Source organism: Manduca sexta, chromosome 28 (genome assembly GCF_014839805.1).
Source record: "Manduca sexta isolate Smith_Timp_Sample1 chromosome 28, JHU_Msex_v1.0, whole genome shotgun sequence".
Lineage (NCBI taxonomy): Eukaryota > Metazoa > Arthropoda > Insecta > Lepidoptera > Sphingidae > Manduca > Manduca sexta.
The window spans coordinates 10,663,764-10,682,314 of NC_051142.1; the positions used below are offsets into that span (position 1 = coordinate 10,663,764).

Consider the following 18,551-nt stretch of genomic DNA (forward strand, 5'->3'; position numbering starts at 1 on the left):
GTTAGCAAGATCAACTGCATTGATCTTAAAATAAACAAAACTCGTATTGCGAGCTTTCAATTGACTGAACAGTGCAGTTGTTAGCATCAATCGTCTACAACAGACGTATCCCGTTTGACCTATATGCAATGATACCTAATACAACGTGGACAAAGGACCTCGAACGACCACTTTATTGGTGATTATGTTTAATATCATGTGCTCTTGAGCCACTCGATTGAGATGTAATGAAGGAGTCGTTGTCATCATATTGTTACTGTCAATCGTTCTGCTTAATGGCTCGAGGTTTTGTCGGTCGTTTTATTGTTGGTTTAATGTCAGTGTATTAAACTGTATCTCTGTGGATATCATCTTTGCCTCTGGTTAAGTTATTTAAACTCTAGTTTTAATTTGTTATTGATGTTATTTAGATACCTACAGGAAAAGCCGATTTGTTTTTTAAACGCATGTGGTTATGTTAGTAAAATTAAATAAAGCTAATTATAGATAATAGGTTTATTTTCAAATTACACAACAAAACGACGTGTATTTTTCGCTACATTGTTTCAGGTTCACGTCGCTCGTTTCGTGTAATAGTACTTACTTACCTATTTAATGAGTTTTCTAGAAGTAAATAATCCCAACCACTTCTTTCCTTTGCCTTAAAAGTGGTAAAATACCCGCGAATTCTGTATAATTTGTGTTCATGTGTGGCGCTAGTTACTATTAAATGCCGTCTTGTTCGTCTGCTACTTTTGATTTAAAAGCGTGTAATATTTTGTTCGTCATACTAACTAGACTAGGCCCTAATCGGACAATAAAATAATCGGATTTTCAATTTGGTATGTAAGTTTCCCTGTATTATGATTTACCTGATACGGTATTATTCGCACATTGCGATTTGTGGAACGGAAACAAGCCAAATGCACTAAATTGTCTCTGGCTACGTATTCAGTGATATACCCAAGCGTAAGCGGCCTCATAAATTAAACTCAGAACGCGCTCTTTTTGTAACGTAACCAATGTGATTTACTCAGTTTTGCCACGACCTTTGTTAACCTTGAACCCAAAATTGTAAGTGACGTGGGCTTATATATAGTAGGACTGTGACGTCGACCACATCGAACAGACAGTTATGTGAGGAGTGGCTCGGCGGCGCGGCGGGGTGCACCGAGGCAGCGTACGTCGCTACTTCCCGCGCTCCTGCTCGGCCAGCCGGCGGATGCGGCCTAATGACATAAATGCAAATTCGACCATTCGAGTTTCCTGCACGCTCCGACTGGCTGGCGTTACCGACGTTTAATAGACCTGTCTCCCTTTAGACGCCGTATTCGGAAATATTGAATCTCATCACACGAACTGAGTCGTTTTTGTGCGTCGAGGCGCGCGTTAATTGGCTTCACGTTACTTACCAGAGTTCTTTCCACATATTTTTTCATATATTCGTGCGCCGACGTGAATGTTTCTCTTTTTTTATCACACTTGTGCAATATCGATAGTTTAGTCTGTGCGGGAATGTGGGCGGGAGTAAATAAAAGCGGAGTAGTTTCGCTTGTTTTATTACTCGATGATCGTAAACACAACATAATAAAGTACTATAATTTGGTTCAGTCGGAAACTTAAAAAAACTAAATACCAAATGCTGGTACAGAACATGGCCAGCGTACAGCGTACCGGCGTGTGGGGACTGGGGTTACATTATACAAGTACAATAAGTATTATTACAATATTGTATCTATGTTATTATCATGCCACGACAGTTATATTTACACACATCTACGTTATGGCTAACTTACCGTATGGCGCGCACCCATAGTTCATAATTCATTCACAGCTTAAAATATACTATATACAAGAGTCTAATTTACATTAACAATATAGATACAAAATAAAATGTGTTACGTTTGTCATTTATATCGGATTAAGAACACAATTGGTTAGACGTATCTGCAAAACATTGGGTGCAATCGTTCTATATCACAGGGCTTACCGAATACACAGCTATAGGCACCAGTAATTAGAATATATGCTGAAATCAATATTCGCAATATGATATTAGGTGTCACTTTTACACTAATATTACCACATTTATTAATATTTGTCGTACAAACCTCAAGTGAAGTAAAAACATTGGATTTTTAATGAAAACTCTAATAACAATGTACCGGGGTGAAATACGCACATCGGCCTCCTCTGCGCAAGGGTCTAGTAATAAAATCACATGTTTTATATATTCTTACTTTTAAATGGTGCTCAACCTTACGCTGCTTCAGGCTTCCATTAAGAAATTGCACATATTTTTCACATTTTATCGAGTTATGATATAATTCTTTTAAATACGTATCTAGACAGCGAGGATTGGGACTATCAATTTCGCAGGTGAAAAGTGCATAATGTGGCGACCTTTTTGACATTTTAACCATTTGTAAGTCGAACACATCGACATTACAATTTCAATTATCGAGCCGCGTTATGATTTTTCTTAATATGCACAATTAAAACATAATTATAATTGGTATAGCTACAAAATCAAAAAAAGGTTATAAAATAAGACAAAAATTATAAATTTGAGTAAAACAATATAAAATTATAAAAATATTATTACGATTTTAAAAGCATAAACTCCAGCTCTTGCATTAATTTCAGCATATAGACATTATTACTGGCAACACATAAATTATTGTTAATCGATTGTTTAATGAGATGAATTGCTAACTTATGAAACAAATAGATATAAAATGTCTTTTACTAGTTGTACTACGCTCTTCGCACACATATTTGAAATGAAAAATTACATTATTGTCAATTTCTCGCACATCCCTCACGAGTCACGTCACTTTGCACGTGTTTGAAGAATACACAAGCCGCATACATGTCATACATAAATGCCCTTTCATAGCCTACAATAGATAGTTTTAATTAAAATATTTTTATACCGCAAATCGTCTCGCTACGCTAATGTTTAAAATCTACTATAGAAAAAAATATATTGCAAGTTGCAACACTGGACGCGTGGTAGGAAAAAGAGAATTCAATAGCAATATCCTCAGTTATGACTTTTTTAAACACTGCGCGTGAATTGGCGAGCGCTCAGATTAGACGCTTGAAAACATAATGAAACAACTTTCCATCGCAATGAGTGTTTAAAAACATTTTACACGCATAAATATGTTGTTATTACAAAATTAAAAATAAAGTAGTGATGCCAAATGTTGAAAGCAACACGTTAGGTCGACTACAAACGATCGAGCAAGACTGACAAATTAATTTCGGAATTAAAATTGATTTTAAAATTAATTAATATGATGATAACTGATGTCCCATATATACATTATTTATTCAAACTGTTAGCTCTATATTTCTATGGCAGTGTACCTCCTCTTAACCCATGTGCCTAAATATAAAATCCTTAAACTTGCTGACCGATTTTTGCAACAACAAATTGTAACCTTTCATTTGTTAACTTCCAATGCCCTTCAATCTTGCCAAACTATCAAACACTAGCGTAAAGACCGACAACACAACACCGGTTTATACATTGACTGATAGTGTGTAGTCCGCACGCGACACAAACATCCGCTTGAAATAGTTCACAACGCTTATACTATTCGTATTATTCGCTCACACAGTGGCACACACATTACAATTTCAAACGGCATTCACTCTGCCCCTCAGACGCAGATATATTTCACACACAGACGTCGCTGGGCGCTGCGTGTTGTAAAAGTCTACACATTCATGTGATGTGAACAATGTTGTACGTATTGTTTATTATCCCACATAAGGATTATGAAAATATTTAAAGCAGACGCGAAAACATATATTATACATGTAAAAATTGTTTCATACAAGACTTAAAACAGAATACGCTAAGGGCGTAGAATAGAGGTGCTCTATATATGAGAATTTCATCTTCAACTCTTGATATATTTCAAGTTGCAAGTCCTCGAAAAGTACTATTAATAGTATAAAAACAAATACACATCACGCCCTTATCCCCGAAGGCGTAAGCAGAGGTATAACTTTTCGCCAAACGTGTATCAATCGGACACATTGAATTAAACTAAAATCCGATATCGAGAAGTTTTAAAATTGGTACCATACAAACAGCTTGTAACGGCTAGGTGAGACAATCAGCGACCAAGTAGTTGATCGAAATTAAATGCGAAGAGTTGCGAAATTAAGGTCAGTTGCACGTTGTAGAAATTGTCTGCGTCGGCAGTGCACTGGTCGAGTCGGTTGCGTTACTCAGGTCTTCAATTAGGGTTGCCCCTACGCGCGTTAAGGAATACGTCTACAATGTTCGCTATATGACTAGACGATGAGTATAGCACTCAAATCAAAGTGAATGTTTATAAGGATCAGTATATTTGCAGAAATGAAAAAATATTGCCTCTAACAACAGAACGCTGTGTATAAGACGTCCGCTGAATTTTGATCACGATTCGGATATTGTAGGAGGCATTTTTTCACAAATTGACTTATACCGGCCAGGGTACACTCCTGGTACTTAATTACAACGTTCGTGACCGAAATAAAACATTCGACGTGCGAGCGCGGATCATGACAAAATGTACTATCGAGAAATGTTTAACCGCCATCTTTGTAACTCATACATTCCTATTTAATTTTTTATAACCTAAAATATAAACAATGTACAAGAACACAGTCAATTTTATAACAGCTGCTACAATTAAATCAGAGAGGTAAAATTATTCTTATAAATAAAACTAAATTTACATAACTACTTATTCACATCTTACCAAAACATCGTCTTACAGTGAGAAGGAAATATTTAAACAATGTTTGCTCTTTGGTCAAAATATTGAGAATTATATTTAAAGTGTGCATATATAAATATTTTTAAATTTAAGAGATAACAATAATCTTTTGAAAAAACCAAATGGCGATTTTACGATTCGATTATCGTTTTTCGGACTACAATGAGTCGAAATAATTCAGTCGATAAAGTATCGTAAAAAGAAACGGAAAACTTTAGCTATACAATATACGTGCAGCTATTTACACAGTTAAACGATTATGTTACGTATAAAAGAAATAAATTATCGTTTGATCAGCGAGTCGTGACTAAACGCACATAAAATATTATTTGAGTTTTTCGTAGAGCAACCGCAATTTTGAGATATCTCGAGCCATTTAACATTATTTTTATGGCTGATACATTTTAACAAAATAAATTGTTATTTTTGGTAATTTACCGTTTAGAAACAGTTTATTTCAACATAACAAATAATGTTATGCGCCTCTTATCGCGGCTATTCCGTACCTGTATTTTAATATTTTTTTGCGATCTTTAAAACCACTTGAGTTGCTAAAAATGAAAATCGCAATATTGTAAAACCGAGTAACAATAATTAATATCAAGATGCAAGAATATTATTTTAATATTAATTATTTTACAAAAATATTGAGAAATATAAAAGCAACTACCATAATCAGGGAAGGAAAATGTAAATATAAACAATATATCGATTATCCCTATAGGCGTAATAGATAACTTCGAAGATAGACGTTATGTATTTGAGATGAATCTTCGAATATTTATTATAACTTCATTTAGATATATCGATCATCCTTATAGGCGTAATAGATAACTTCGAAGAAAGTCATTATGTATTTGAAATAAATCTTCGAATATTTATTATAAATTCATATAGTTTTTCGTTCCGCGGTTAATATATAGGTACACAATGTTTAATTTATTTTAGTTTATGGTATCGTACATGTGATTAAGCAACTGATTCGATACAAAAAAATATCCATTACTGCGGAAATAATTAAATAGGTTTTCGCGTGGTATTGTGTTCATCCTATAAAGTATTTTTCATTATACTCGCACAACATGCATCTATCCTGCAATTCCACGACACAATGAATTGAAACAAATGAACGTCATTTATCGAACTCTAACCAATGTATTTTTCTCATATTCTTTCTTTATTACACTCGATCTTAAAGTGTAATCTCTGCGCATCGCGTGATAAACACCAACAAAATTACATATCGGATGGATTCAAAACCCGTGCTGCATACAGCTGACATTAGCCAAACTGTATCAACTTATATCTACAAAATGAGAGCTGCACAGTTCTGATAACAAAATACTCGTTAAATGCATTAAGGATTGTTCGTTATTTGTACAGTAAAACATCTATATATGCAACGTTTCCAAATATCCTATTTATAATATGTACATTAGAAATCGACATTCCCGCCGATATCGATAGATCGAACACGAGTATTTAAATAACCACGTGTGATAATCGTGGATACAATTGGGAACCACACGAACGATTGGTTTATTATTTATTATAACCTGCGTCACACCGCCAAATGCAATTTTACAAATAACGACACCAACTTCAAAGGTATTCTCGATACATTATTTTTCATCTATCGATATCGACAACCGCTTGGTTCGGGACATGCCTGGTAATGAAATGACTAGTGTTCGCACTAGGTCGGTGAGTGTCCCCCGCGGTTACTTGCCCCTGTACTTTTCGGTGGTGGCGTCCTCGAGGTTGCTGTCCCAGTCGAACTCGGTGACTCCGTTGCGGGACACCTCGCCTAGATGTCGCCACCGGTATTCGAAGTCGGCGTCGCGTTTCTTTAACGCTTCGAATCTGGTGGATTGAAAGGTTTATTGTAGCCGTAATGTATATTTTTTTAAATAATTTTTAACATTTCATCATAAAGAAGGGATTTGTAGATCATAGTGCCGAAGTGAGACTGCTTACGTTACTAAAGGGAGAAATAAATGGCTAATACTGGACTGATAAATTCTAATTTCTAAATTATAGTTTAGAAATTAAAATATAGCAACAATTAACAAGCAGAGCATTTTCATAATCTCATAATTTTTCAGAATACTAAGAGTTCTAACAGTAAAAAATTTGAAGGGATCCGCTGCTACTTCTGAACACATTAACCATAAAACACCGATAATGTCTGAAATTTCTAATTCATGGACCAATCGTTGATCGGCACCGAAAACTTTCCGGTCACAAACCATCTTGCAGGGACATTAACATTCAGTGTATCATAAAACTCGATCAACTGTAATGTAACGCCATAATTATGATCCCAACGTGACGCTTACAGCACGCCATAGGAAGTGAATTTCCACCTGACTGACCTTTCCAGTTTCCGCAAATACGAAACGAAAATATAACCTTGGCTGATATTCGGGTAGATTAGTAAACGTGCAAGCCATAGTGGAGAAACACCGAGGTCAAAATTAAGTAAAAATGAAACCGTTCCAGCTGTTAACCAGCCTTATTAGGGAACGTGAGAGGTGATGCTGATAACATCCATTTGCGTGAAATAAATTTCGCCGGTCACGCATTTACGAAAGTATTTTCTGGGTGAAATGTTTTAAATAAGCCCCCGGGCTAAATGGTGGAATAAGACGGGACAGTGGCGGCTTATCTTTGAGTTAAATAAATGCAATGGAAGTGCGGCGGCTCGGCAATGAGGCCATCCTCGCTGCGATCCGATTCCGACGGCTGATCCGATTGAGCTGCTTTGAATGTACGCGTGAAACCTATTTCCATGTTTGGGAAAAATTCCAATTCCCAAATGTGTTAGTGTCGGCGGACACCACTCCCGGGCTTACACTCTTCACTTATTTACACGGAGGGTAGTCCCTTTTTTATTTTAGTACACAACTCGGTACACGTGATTTGAATGTTTAAAATCTGTATCATTTCGTTTTTTATCAATGGAATGATAAGCTTTTATATATTTCTGTGAACTTAATCTACATGTTTGAAAGTATTTCTGACTATTTATTGCATTGATTTAGTTAACTCTTTCCCATTATCATCAGTCATAAAATAAATATTTCTCTGCCTCGCTTTTTCTAAATATATGGTAACCTTAGATCAGCTCAGATTTATTAATACTTTACAGTGAACTTAATTAATAAAAATATTTGTAATATTTATAAAATTATTTTTTTGAATACATGTCTACTGTTCACTCGTTACTCAGACTTTTTTTTTCATACGGAGACGGCAAAGTGTCTCCACTGCACATAGGACACGATGACTTTCAGCAATCATTATGTTTAGAATGACATATCCTAGTAATAGACTTATCGATCGGATATGTCATTACCATTGATATGTTGTTTGTTTTCTATTTGCGTTAACGATTGCAGGCATCTTCGCTACAGCATCTTGCAAGTGAAGTCGCATTCGCATAGTTAACAAGACATTACCATTCCGCGCCGGATGACATCGACCTGTAACCTGTACATTACCTTTTGAACATCAGGTTCTTGGCGAAGTCGTATAGCTCCAGGTCGAGCGAGTTGAGCCGCTTGATGTGCGCGACCTGCGCGGGCGACAGCGCGGCGAGCGTCGCGCCCGACACGGTCGCGTTGTGCTGCGTGAACGGCACCGCGAACAGAAGGTTGAACGTCTCTTCGAACACGTACTGCGATATCTACATCAATAATAAAACATTTGTTTGTAAGCAATGACGTTTTACAAATAGACACGTCATACACTAACAAAATGGCACATAAAAACGGCGCACTATTTGCTATATTCACGTACCTGTACATATAATTACAAATTGGCTCGAAGAAGGAATAAAAAGATGCAGCACACATTCGTTAGAATAGGATATATATACATCGACAGGTACGTAACAATGTTAGTGCCGCACGCTCACCTTACTTTCGACTTGCCAGTATTGAGCTCGGACAACGTATCTATGTAATAAAAACATCTTAGTTTGTAAGTATTTGAATAACGAAACGAACTAAATAGCTTAATCTTTAATAGAAAATATTATGTCAATTTATAGAATCTAATTTATACTTTTTAACGGCACTTTGCTGATTGTATTTTATTTAACGCACACACACACCCTCTCGTTTTTAATTCCTGAACAAGAAGGGAGTACATCCATTTTCCGTCGTGGGTATTCCATAGCATTATATAATAGGGGCGAGCCTATCGCCATATCGGGCACAAAGTCCAGACTAAGGCTGATACTAAGCAGAAAAATTCAATATACCTGAGGATCGAACCCGATACCTTAGCCCTGCACTCATACTATCATACAATTACGCCACCCTAACATTCAGTTTGAACCGCGGCAAAAGTGATATAAAATCCTTTAACAAATCGTCTGGTAATGCAACAATTTTCCCCTAAATAGCCTGCCGTGAGTGACGCGTGTCGGAGAATGGAAAGCCTACCCGACCGAACCGTTGATACAAATTGTCTGAGATTTATCCAATCGGAATCACTGTCGGTGACGTGAGGCACGAACTAACGTAGACAATAGTTTTAGATTTCGTACTCTGAACGAAGAAATAATGTTACCAACTTCGTCAAGTACCTTGACTCGCCAGTATTTTTTTTCCGGTAAAGTTTTTCGGAAGCAAGAGATTTTGTTGTTTCAATGGATGGCACAACTATGCCGGCCAACCAATTCGGCCTTCGCATTCCGCTTAAAGGAAAGAATATTATAAAAAGGATTACGTGTGCTGGTAAATTCTTCAACGACCCCATGGTGCGGGAATTTAAAATCCAAGCAAATATGACAGCGATTAATAAAAAAATTGTAGATATCAATCGTTACATTAGACCAGCCACAAACATATATGTTTCACAAAGAGTTACACATAAGCTCCGATAAAATATGACTGTTCCAACTTAGTTCTGTACAAATGACTTTTTCTACACTTACGAACACATTGATTCCCAAGACAAAGATATTAATCTTGAGAATGAAACGATACGTTTCCACGAAATGGTATTTTTCATTTTATATTCGTGTAGACTGTAGAGCGCTGAATTGTAAATGAGTTTTTGCAACGTACTAAACAGCGTTATTATCATTGTATAAATTTTATATAAAGAAGCATCGAGTAACTTCATAATATAAATACATATACCTGAACAGGTAAAATATATTTTTATAAACATTTACCGCCTTATTACAAAACGAGGTTTAACTAAAAACTCTGGTTTAAACCTATGCAAATTACGGTTTATATAAAAATGGTATTACAAAAAGTGGTTTAACGATAAACCATGGACTATTTGATGGTCTAATCCTAAACCTCGGCGGCCCCTAGTTTGACGATGGTCTAAATCGTAAATGTCAAATCAAATTTCAAATCATTTGGCAGATTATCTCTGAAATTGGCGTCTGTTTCGTTGTCTCGTGTTATTTTTTATCGAAAATGGATATTAATGTGGTAGATTCAGTCGATATTGAGGATATTGAAGCCGTTGAGCTACTGGAAACGCCACGCCGACTCTATAGACTCGACTCAGTACTCCAATTTTCAGATCTTTTTTTTCGTTCGTTGATCCATCACTATAATACAAAGAGTGAATTGTTCTATACAATAAGACACTGATAATAAATTTCAAAGGTATTTGCAATAGTCACCGCAATAGTTTTTTTTAATGTTAAGGTTTCATATAATGCGCGGGAAGCTTACGTTTCGTAACACGCATTTTGATGTATTACCAGCTAATACAACATTAGTTAAAACTTGAAACCTAAACAAAATTGCAATCGAAGTTACAACTATTATTGATCTTGGAGCAAAATAACCAAGTCTGAATATTTTTTATAGTCCTAAATATTATTTAATCATTAACATTGTATGAAAACGTTTTCTTTTTTGGATATATGGAACGTTGCGATTGAATGATGTCGTATTGAACGAATGTTGTTTGTAATTATTTGTGGTTTATATATAGGCCATGGTTCAAATGGCGGTACTAAGAAGTCTACGGTTTTTATGAGTTTTGTAATACGGACAAATTTAAACCGTGGTTTCCCAGATAAGCCTGGTTTTGTTAGTACAGGTTTAAGCTAAGGTTTATTTCGCTTTTTGTAATAAGACGGTTAAAGTTTGCAATTACAATAATAATGCCTGTTTAATGTTCTTAGTCTGTATAACATCAACTCTTCCATATCAAATACCAGCTACCGGTCTTAATATAAAACCATCTGTTTACGCACTAGTTAAGTTTTCCTTTCGAGAATTTTCTCAGGCTACGCTGTGTAAACAGATACTGCTATGGTGTCACTGTATAGTCATACTGTCTAAATAAGTGGACTCTTATGCGGAAATCTCAATTTAAGGTCCTTAACCATAGGGGGAGAGGTGTACGCGTCGGTGCGTATACATGTACTACAGTCATTTCTTAATCCACAACGTGAAATAGGAAATAACATGCAAGAAAACATTACATGACCGCCTACCAACGTCAGATAATCATTACTCTGAATTCTAAAGATTATTATACTGTTGAATATATGGACTGTTGATGTTCCTATTATCTAAATATATATAACTCAAAGGTGGACTGACTGACATAGTGATCTATCAACGCACAGCGCAAACCACTGGACGGATCGGGCTGAAATTTGGCATGCAAGTAGATATTATGACGTAGGTATTCGGTAAGAAAGGATTTTGATTAATTTTACCCCCAAGGGGATAAAATAGGGGATGAAAGTTTGTATGAAACTTTGTCAATTTTAAACCGATTGGGCTGAGACTTTGCATGGATAAAGCTACTATGACGTAGCCATGCCCTAAGAAAGGATTTTGATAAATTCAACCCCCATGGGGATAAAATTAATTTGAACCTATCAGTACCGGGTAAATATGTAGCAAAAATTTTATCATACAGTGGTCTTTTATCCCGGAAACCTCCTTCACGCGGGCGAAGCCGCGAGCAAAAGCTAGTAGTAAATAAATAAATAAGTATTGTCATCAGAAAAAACTAGATTGATCCCCGAGCATGTTTTTTAACTGTAACAAATCCTAATCTGTCTCTCAATCCTATATAACATGTAAATTTGTCCGTCAGTCTATCAAGACCTTCCAAGTCTTAGAAAAATCTAGCCATTGTAGCTAAGGTACCCGATCGTTTCCAAAACCTCTAGCCTAACACAAACCAATTTATTTGAACATCACCAAAGCCCCATATAAAATGGCGAACGTATAGATGCGCAATGAATATTCATCAAGACAAAGGCACCGGAGACATCGCCGGACAGAGAAATGGCGTCGCTGATACCCGAATGATTCAAGATCAAATAATGGCACCACTTATCTGCCACCCCGATCGAGTACCACGTGTGGAAACGATATATGTGTGATTTAAGGAGGTAATTAACTTTGGAGAGGTCCCCCATTTCGCCATCGTCTTATCAATTTGCAAAAGATAATGAGTACTTTAATGTCTAAGTACGAAATTTTAAAATATTAACGTTGATACATATGTATATTGACTCATATTTTATCGTTACGGTGAAATGATAGAACAGATGCTCTTGCATTTTGCTGCCGATGTTGCGTATCTTGTTATATGCTTGTCTTGTTATTGCTGTGACATATTTTCCAAACGGCAAATTTACTATAAAAGTGCTTAAGTCGATATTTCTCACGAATAAAGCAATAAGGCGATTTATATCTTCGTTTATATTTTAATAGAACGCTTACTAATAAATGTTAAGCCGACGCAACCTTCTACATAATTTTTAAAGATTCGAAATTCTTTGGAATTAAGAATCAAGGTGATATGTAGTTTGAATTATAATACGAACTAAATTTAACTTCAATGCTGTTGCATAAAATTAAATCAACTACCTATAATTATTTAAAACCAAAAAAACGTGGAACGATTGATGCCTGTTCAATCAAAAACGTCTCAACAAACGTTAGAATTAACGTCCCGTCCGTACGATCTATCCAACGAAGCAATAGATTCCCGCCGGATTTGTGCGATACAACGATTGTGTTTCCAGTATTTTACACACTTTACCCACGCAATATCGTAAAACTGAAGCAGTTTATTCGAAAACACCGTTATCCCTCATCAAATCAATGTTAGTGGCCAAAGAAAAATCAATTGTAGCCTGTGAAAGGAGATTACAAAACAAGCTGCGCTCCGCTGAATTTCGCAGTTTCCGAACGAAACTTTTGTCAATAATTACATTATGATGCCAATAAAATAATGCTTTGTTGTTGTTCGATGTCCGGCTGGATCGTGGGACAGGAATTATTGTATGTATTGTGCACAGACCAAACAAATAAATGGATAAGCGAATGAAAATATTGGATGAGGATTTTTTTATTATCGTCGTGTGCGGTTTGCGCGATAGGATTTAAGGCGTTCTCTCACCAAAACGGCGCGCTAGCCGTATTTTAGAAGCTAACTATCCATCCTATATTTATAATACATTTAGAATTTCTGCTGTTATCTTCACTACGGTTGTTTAATTTTTTTTTATAAGGAAATAGTTTCGTTGATTTTATAAAGAAAATGTCACTAAAATAGTCGATTCTGTTCATCTCCCCCTAAAATACTGATCATTGTAATTTGCAACCAACACTTTTAGATAGTGAATGTAATAAGGAATATTGTGGTAGTTAAAATTTTCCTACCTAAAATTGATTTTTAAATATGCAATCCCGTAAATCGCGGGGCGTCAAATATGAAACGAAATGCTTACGGCCATTTGCACATGGCAAATGTATCGATAGATACAAAAATTATTATATAAGGATATACAAAATCTTATGCTTCTAAATCCATCAATTAAAACTGCCTAATTTTTATCAGCCAATCAGTGATTAGAACTTTATTAAGTTGGAGATGATACAATTTATCGACTTACCTTCTGGTACTCTGTGAGTCCAAAATACGCCATGGCGGCCAAGTTCCTCTTGGCGGACGCGAGCAGCACCCGATCAGAGTCCGCCGTCCGATGCCGCAGGGTGCCGTTGTAGCAGCCCACGAGCGCCAGGTCCGCCAACATTCGAGTCTGTCTGTTGTTGGCCAGGTTCCACGGGCACGTCATGAACTCCTCGAGGGTCACGCCGCGCCAGGAGTCACCCGTGTAACATGGCGGCACCTCATACGCTGCACAACGGGCATAATATTATTAGATTGTTATCTACTGGTTGAATCAAGTACAAGATGGATAAGATATTTTCAAAAATGAACTACTTATTCAGTAGTTTGTAGTCCACCCCGTGACAATGAGGGCTGTAGTTTTCGTAACGTCAGGTGTAAAATTAAACAAAACCCGTAGAAAAGGCGATGAGCAATTTTGTTTCAGTATCGAACATTTTTATAAACATAAAAAACCGTTAAAAATCCAAAGTTCAAAATGCACTGAATTAGTGGTGTATAAAACTACTATTTACCATCATTCGTTCCTCGAAGACACAATTTACAGGTCGGTCGAAGTTAAATGTCAATAATTAAGAGTCACAAATTATGGGCATTGTCCAAATTCTAACAATAAAGTGGTCAATAATCATACGGAACAATTATACATGCCGTTGCTGTTAAACACAGCTGAAAATGACAACACCAACGCCCTATACGTAGTTAGGAAATAAACTTCAATTAAGAAAACAAACCGTACTCTAATGACAGGCTAATGTCAGATTCTCTTAATGTTCAGAGTAATCTATCATCATTTAACGTTACCATTGGGTTAATAACCAGGAACAACTACCACTTGATGAAAGACAATAAGTGTCGAGATTTTTTGCTTCTTCGACCCACCCGCCTAATGATAGGCCGTGATTGTCACGGCGCCATTGCAATTCACCAAATCGCTAAAGTCCACAAAGAATAATTTACTCAATAAAATCTAATTTGATTGAGCCATGAAGTAATTTAATGAATTCTCAAGAACCTCACAATTGACGCAAATAGTCACTGTAATGTAATTTTGATGTCTTTAGAATGATGTTCGCATTGTAAACTGTCTGCTGACGAAACAAGAAGTAGCTTTTGTTAAAAACATCTTTGTTTGTTGTTTGGAACCATCGCTTATGGTTTTCTAATAGAAAGCTGGTGCCATCTGTGCCTAAAACATAAATTTTCAAGTCTCAGTTAGAAGCCGACGGCATCGGCGACTTGCATAATATTGTAAGTCGTAACAATGTTTAGGAATCCTATATAAAAATACCGCAACTCCTATTGCCAAGTGGATGTTGTGGACTACAGGCCACCATTAACCATTATAAAAGCTATGTTATAAAATGTATCTACATTAAAACGGATCAACAAAATCACTATTTTTTGGTCATAAATCATTAACATTAAAGCGTTGATAAACGCTGAAATATTTCATAGCACGTTTTTCGTGTTTCCTATTACAACAACTAATACAGGCAACCCGCGGCCCCGAGTGGCCATGACCTTGACTTTTATCGAAGGGACTTAAACATTGGCATTAGCGGTCAGATTTACACACCAACACGCAATCAAATTTGTCGAAAAAAATACGTATTAAAAAAGTTATTTTCATTTACGGTAAACAACCGCTGAGCACCGTATTATGTTTTGTATGAATCATTTAATCAACGTTATATTAAGACTTTGATAGTGCTGCAAGGGTATTAGGTTTCTATATTCCCGTCTAGGCCTTCTTTTTATCTATTTCATTATTCAAAGTATGGGTACAATGAGCGTAATAAATGGTCTCACAAAAGAAAACAAGTATTAACTAAAAAAAAACTTTACACAACTATTAAATTCTTTTAACGATGCGTACTGTCTGTAGTTCAACTATTGGAAATGCCAAACTACAAGTATTTTGAACTTTCGTACCAAACAACTACAACCAAAGTAATCCAATAAACTAAAACATTGGAGATCAAAGCATTAGCCCGTTCGGGCGTAGTTACGACAGACCAAATATATTGAATGAAGACATATCAGAATACATACATAATAAAAGTGATAATCCCTTCAATAATATTCATGAAATGTGTAATAATAAGCAGTATTCATGATTTATTATTATGACTACTATGTTAAATAATCTTGTAAGCATAAAATATACAATTACCATATTGGTAATTCCTAGTATTGTATTTATGTTACCTATTAAATTTATATTATTTGGTGACGTGAAAAATCAATGCATCAATCCAGTTTCAATTACTATTAAAAGAAGGAAGTAGAGACTTGCTCTAATGATATTCTGGCATAAAAACCTAGCGTCAATTAATCATATCGCCTGGCGTGTTTTTATCTTTACACTTAAATTAAATATCGAATGGAATTAATATGTGTTAATTAGCATGCAAGTCTGTTTGGAATAAATATTAATACCGTCTATAACGACTAATTGCCACATTCTTGCCACTGCTAATTATCTTATATACCTACTAGTTATTTATTTTTTCATATATCATAGTTCTTCATTGTTCCTAGACATAGATCCTACCCACATGCACACAAGACTTTATCCCTTAGGCAGAAACGCACCCTATGCACCTACTTTTACCATATCGACGCTTGAATTCGTATCTAAGCGGAAATCAGAAAACTTTTGAGTAGAGTGCTTTATAGTTTTGATTTTAATATGAAAATTAATTACAATTCAACTTTTTATTGTATAAAGATATAGTCTAATGTTATTAAAATTGTCCTAGACCTGCAAAACCTAGATCAAATAACACAAAAAAAAATGGAGATTCAAAATATTTATATAATTCATTTTCGATATGTTTGTTGCTTAGATATGATTGCCTTTCAAGCGTCGATATTATATATTCTGATTTTCCTCCTAGCAGCCAAGCAGTTATAATGATACTCACAGTTCGCAGTGCGTCCCTGACACCAGTGGCGGGAACCCTTCCACGTGGCGCCTCGTTTCACATGTCGATACTCCGACAAGTACCTGTCAAGCAATCGGATTGTTTCAATAACTGAATGGCTATGGGGTTGATTGTATGCGTATTGTATAGGTGTATAGATATTGCATGTGTAGTACACACACACATTTATCATTGACAGAGGTGCAACTATGGCCCCCAGTTAGTAATATGCATCTATAGTGACGATAAAATAAATATATATAATATATTCGTGACAAATATTTTAGTTACAGAAGGAACTATCTCCTTATGAAAAGAGATTCCAAGAATTCAGGCAAATTCAAGGCTTACTATTACAAGGTTCCTTTTTATTTAATTTTTTTCACAAATTGAATTATACGTATCAGATGATTCTACGTCCGTTTCAGTAAAAAATTCCAATTGTCACGAAAGATGAATAAAGGGGGATCTATAAATATCTTTTCTAAATTTTAAGGACACGAAATTTTCAAATCGCATTTTTCCAAGATGAATTGAAATGAACATAGGACCTTGTCACAAGGAGCCAGGAAAACGTTATTCGAAACAGATAACTAAGATAATTAAAAGACCTGAAACATGACTTAATCGGACTCCCGAACAATTGAAAATACGATTTAATATAGCTTTGCAAGTTACCATAAACAGTCGAAAATAAAATTTACCCTTATATATTATTGGTTACACTAGATTATTGGTATCACGATACTTTATAGTGAGTAATTTTACAATTCATAACGATAACCAATTTAGAATAATTACGAGAACTTAGAGAATAATATTATAATTCGATAATATTCCCTCTATGTGAACCGTTTCCTTCCACGCTCTATCGAAGTCTGCCAAGTGTCGCCATTAATTATTTAATTAAATTCCCATTTCATATAGGAACAGACTCCTATTCCCATTTGTCGCAGCACATATTGGCTTGCTCCCAGAACATTTACATCCTAATGTATTGCCGCTAGATCGGCTAGAACCTAAATATTACTCAAAAATCATCTACAATAATGGCGGCACACGAATCACGCACAAAAGAGACATGCCACCATATAAAAACTCGTAATTATGTAATTGAAAGTTCGTTGAAAGACAGCTGCAATTTTTAGTCCATTAGCGACAGCTGAAATGCTATCAGGGGCCGTAAAAATCCATACTTAATTTTAATAACTTCATCAAAGTTTATCCGGGCATAAAGTTTCCCAACACTTCATTTGCTAGTAGTAAAAATATGAATAGGAGAAGAAACCGCATTTAGGTACGTAATAACATATTTTTCTTTTAGCGTGATCTTGCTCGAGAGCTGTTGGTGCTTTTACCAACTTTAAAGCGTGTTCTGCACAACAAAATTCTAGGAACTGACAAAACCATGCTTTTTACGACACTTCCCACACGTAACATAGCCGGTGTTCCGCTGAATCCTCTCAAGCATTCCACCCTTCCTCAGGGAATTTAAGTGTAATAATAGTCGTCGCGTACAGAGAGATCTTTTAAAGCGAGTACAATTTTCTCTTCGTTGCCATTGTGGAGTGAGACAAAGGGAACGGTCCAACCCTATTATTGTGCCCCTAATTCACTGTCGCCGAACGTCACATTTTGTATCCGTCTACTTGACGTGGTGTAACGTTTTGAAAGTGGATCGTGGAATTGGTGCGGGAGACACTTTATTCGCGTCTTAATCTCATTGTAGCCTTTAAATCATGTCGGGGTTAATATCTCGGTGTAAGATTAGTGAAGTGTCGGTTATGTTTAAGTGGCTCGTTAAGGGAATATTCGTTGGAGTTGTTTTAGTATGGTAATTTACTGTGCGGCCTGTTGGTATTACCATTGAGTAATTAACACGTGTAACGCCAGGCTAAGTTTATCTAAGTGTTATGAGTGCATCTATGAGTAACTA

At 35.8% G+C, this 18,551-nt stretch overlaps 1 protein-coding gene across 1 annotated transcript in view; it reads right to left on the bottom strand.

The window, feature by feature from the left end:
* Window positions 1-1,522: 1,522 nt before the first annotated feature.
* Window positions 1,523-18,551, bottom strand: part of LOC115445525 (heparan-sulfate 6-O-sulfotransferase 2) — a 99,125-nt gene continuing 82,096 nt past the window's right edge. Inside the window, exons 5-8 of the mRNA XM_030171816.2 lie at window positions 16,616-16,698; window positions 13,669-13,913; window positions 8,264-8,448; window positions 1,523-6,623 (exon numbers count right to left, since the gene is read on the bottom strand). Coding sequence (XP_030027676.1) covers window positions 6,482-6,623; window positions 8,264-8,448; window positions 13,669-13,913; window positions 16,616-16,698 — 655 coding nt within the window. The 3' untranslated portion in view covers window positions 1,523-6,481. The remainder of the gene's footprint in view (window positions 6,624-8,263; window positions 8,449-13,668; window positions 13,914-16,615; window positions 16,699-18,551) is intronic.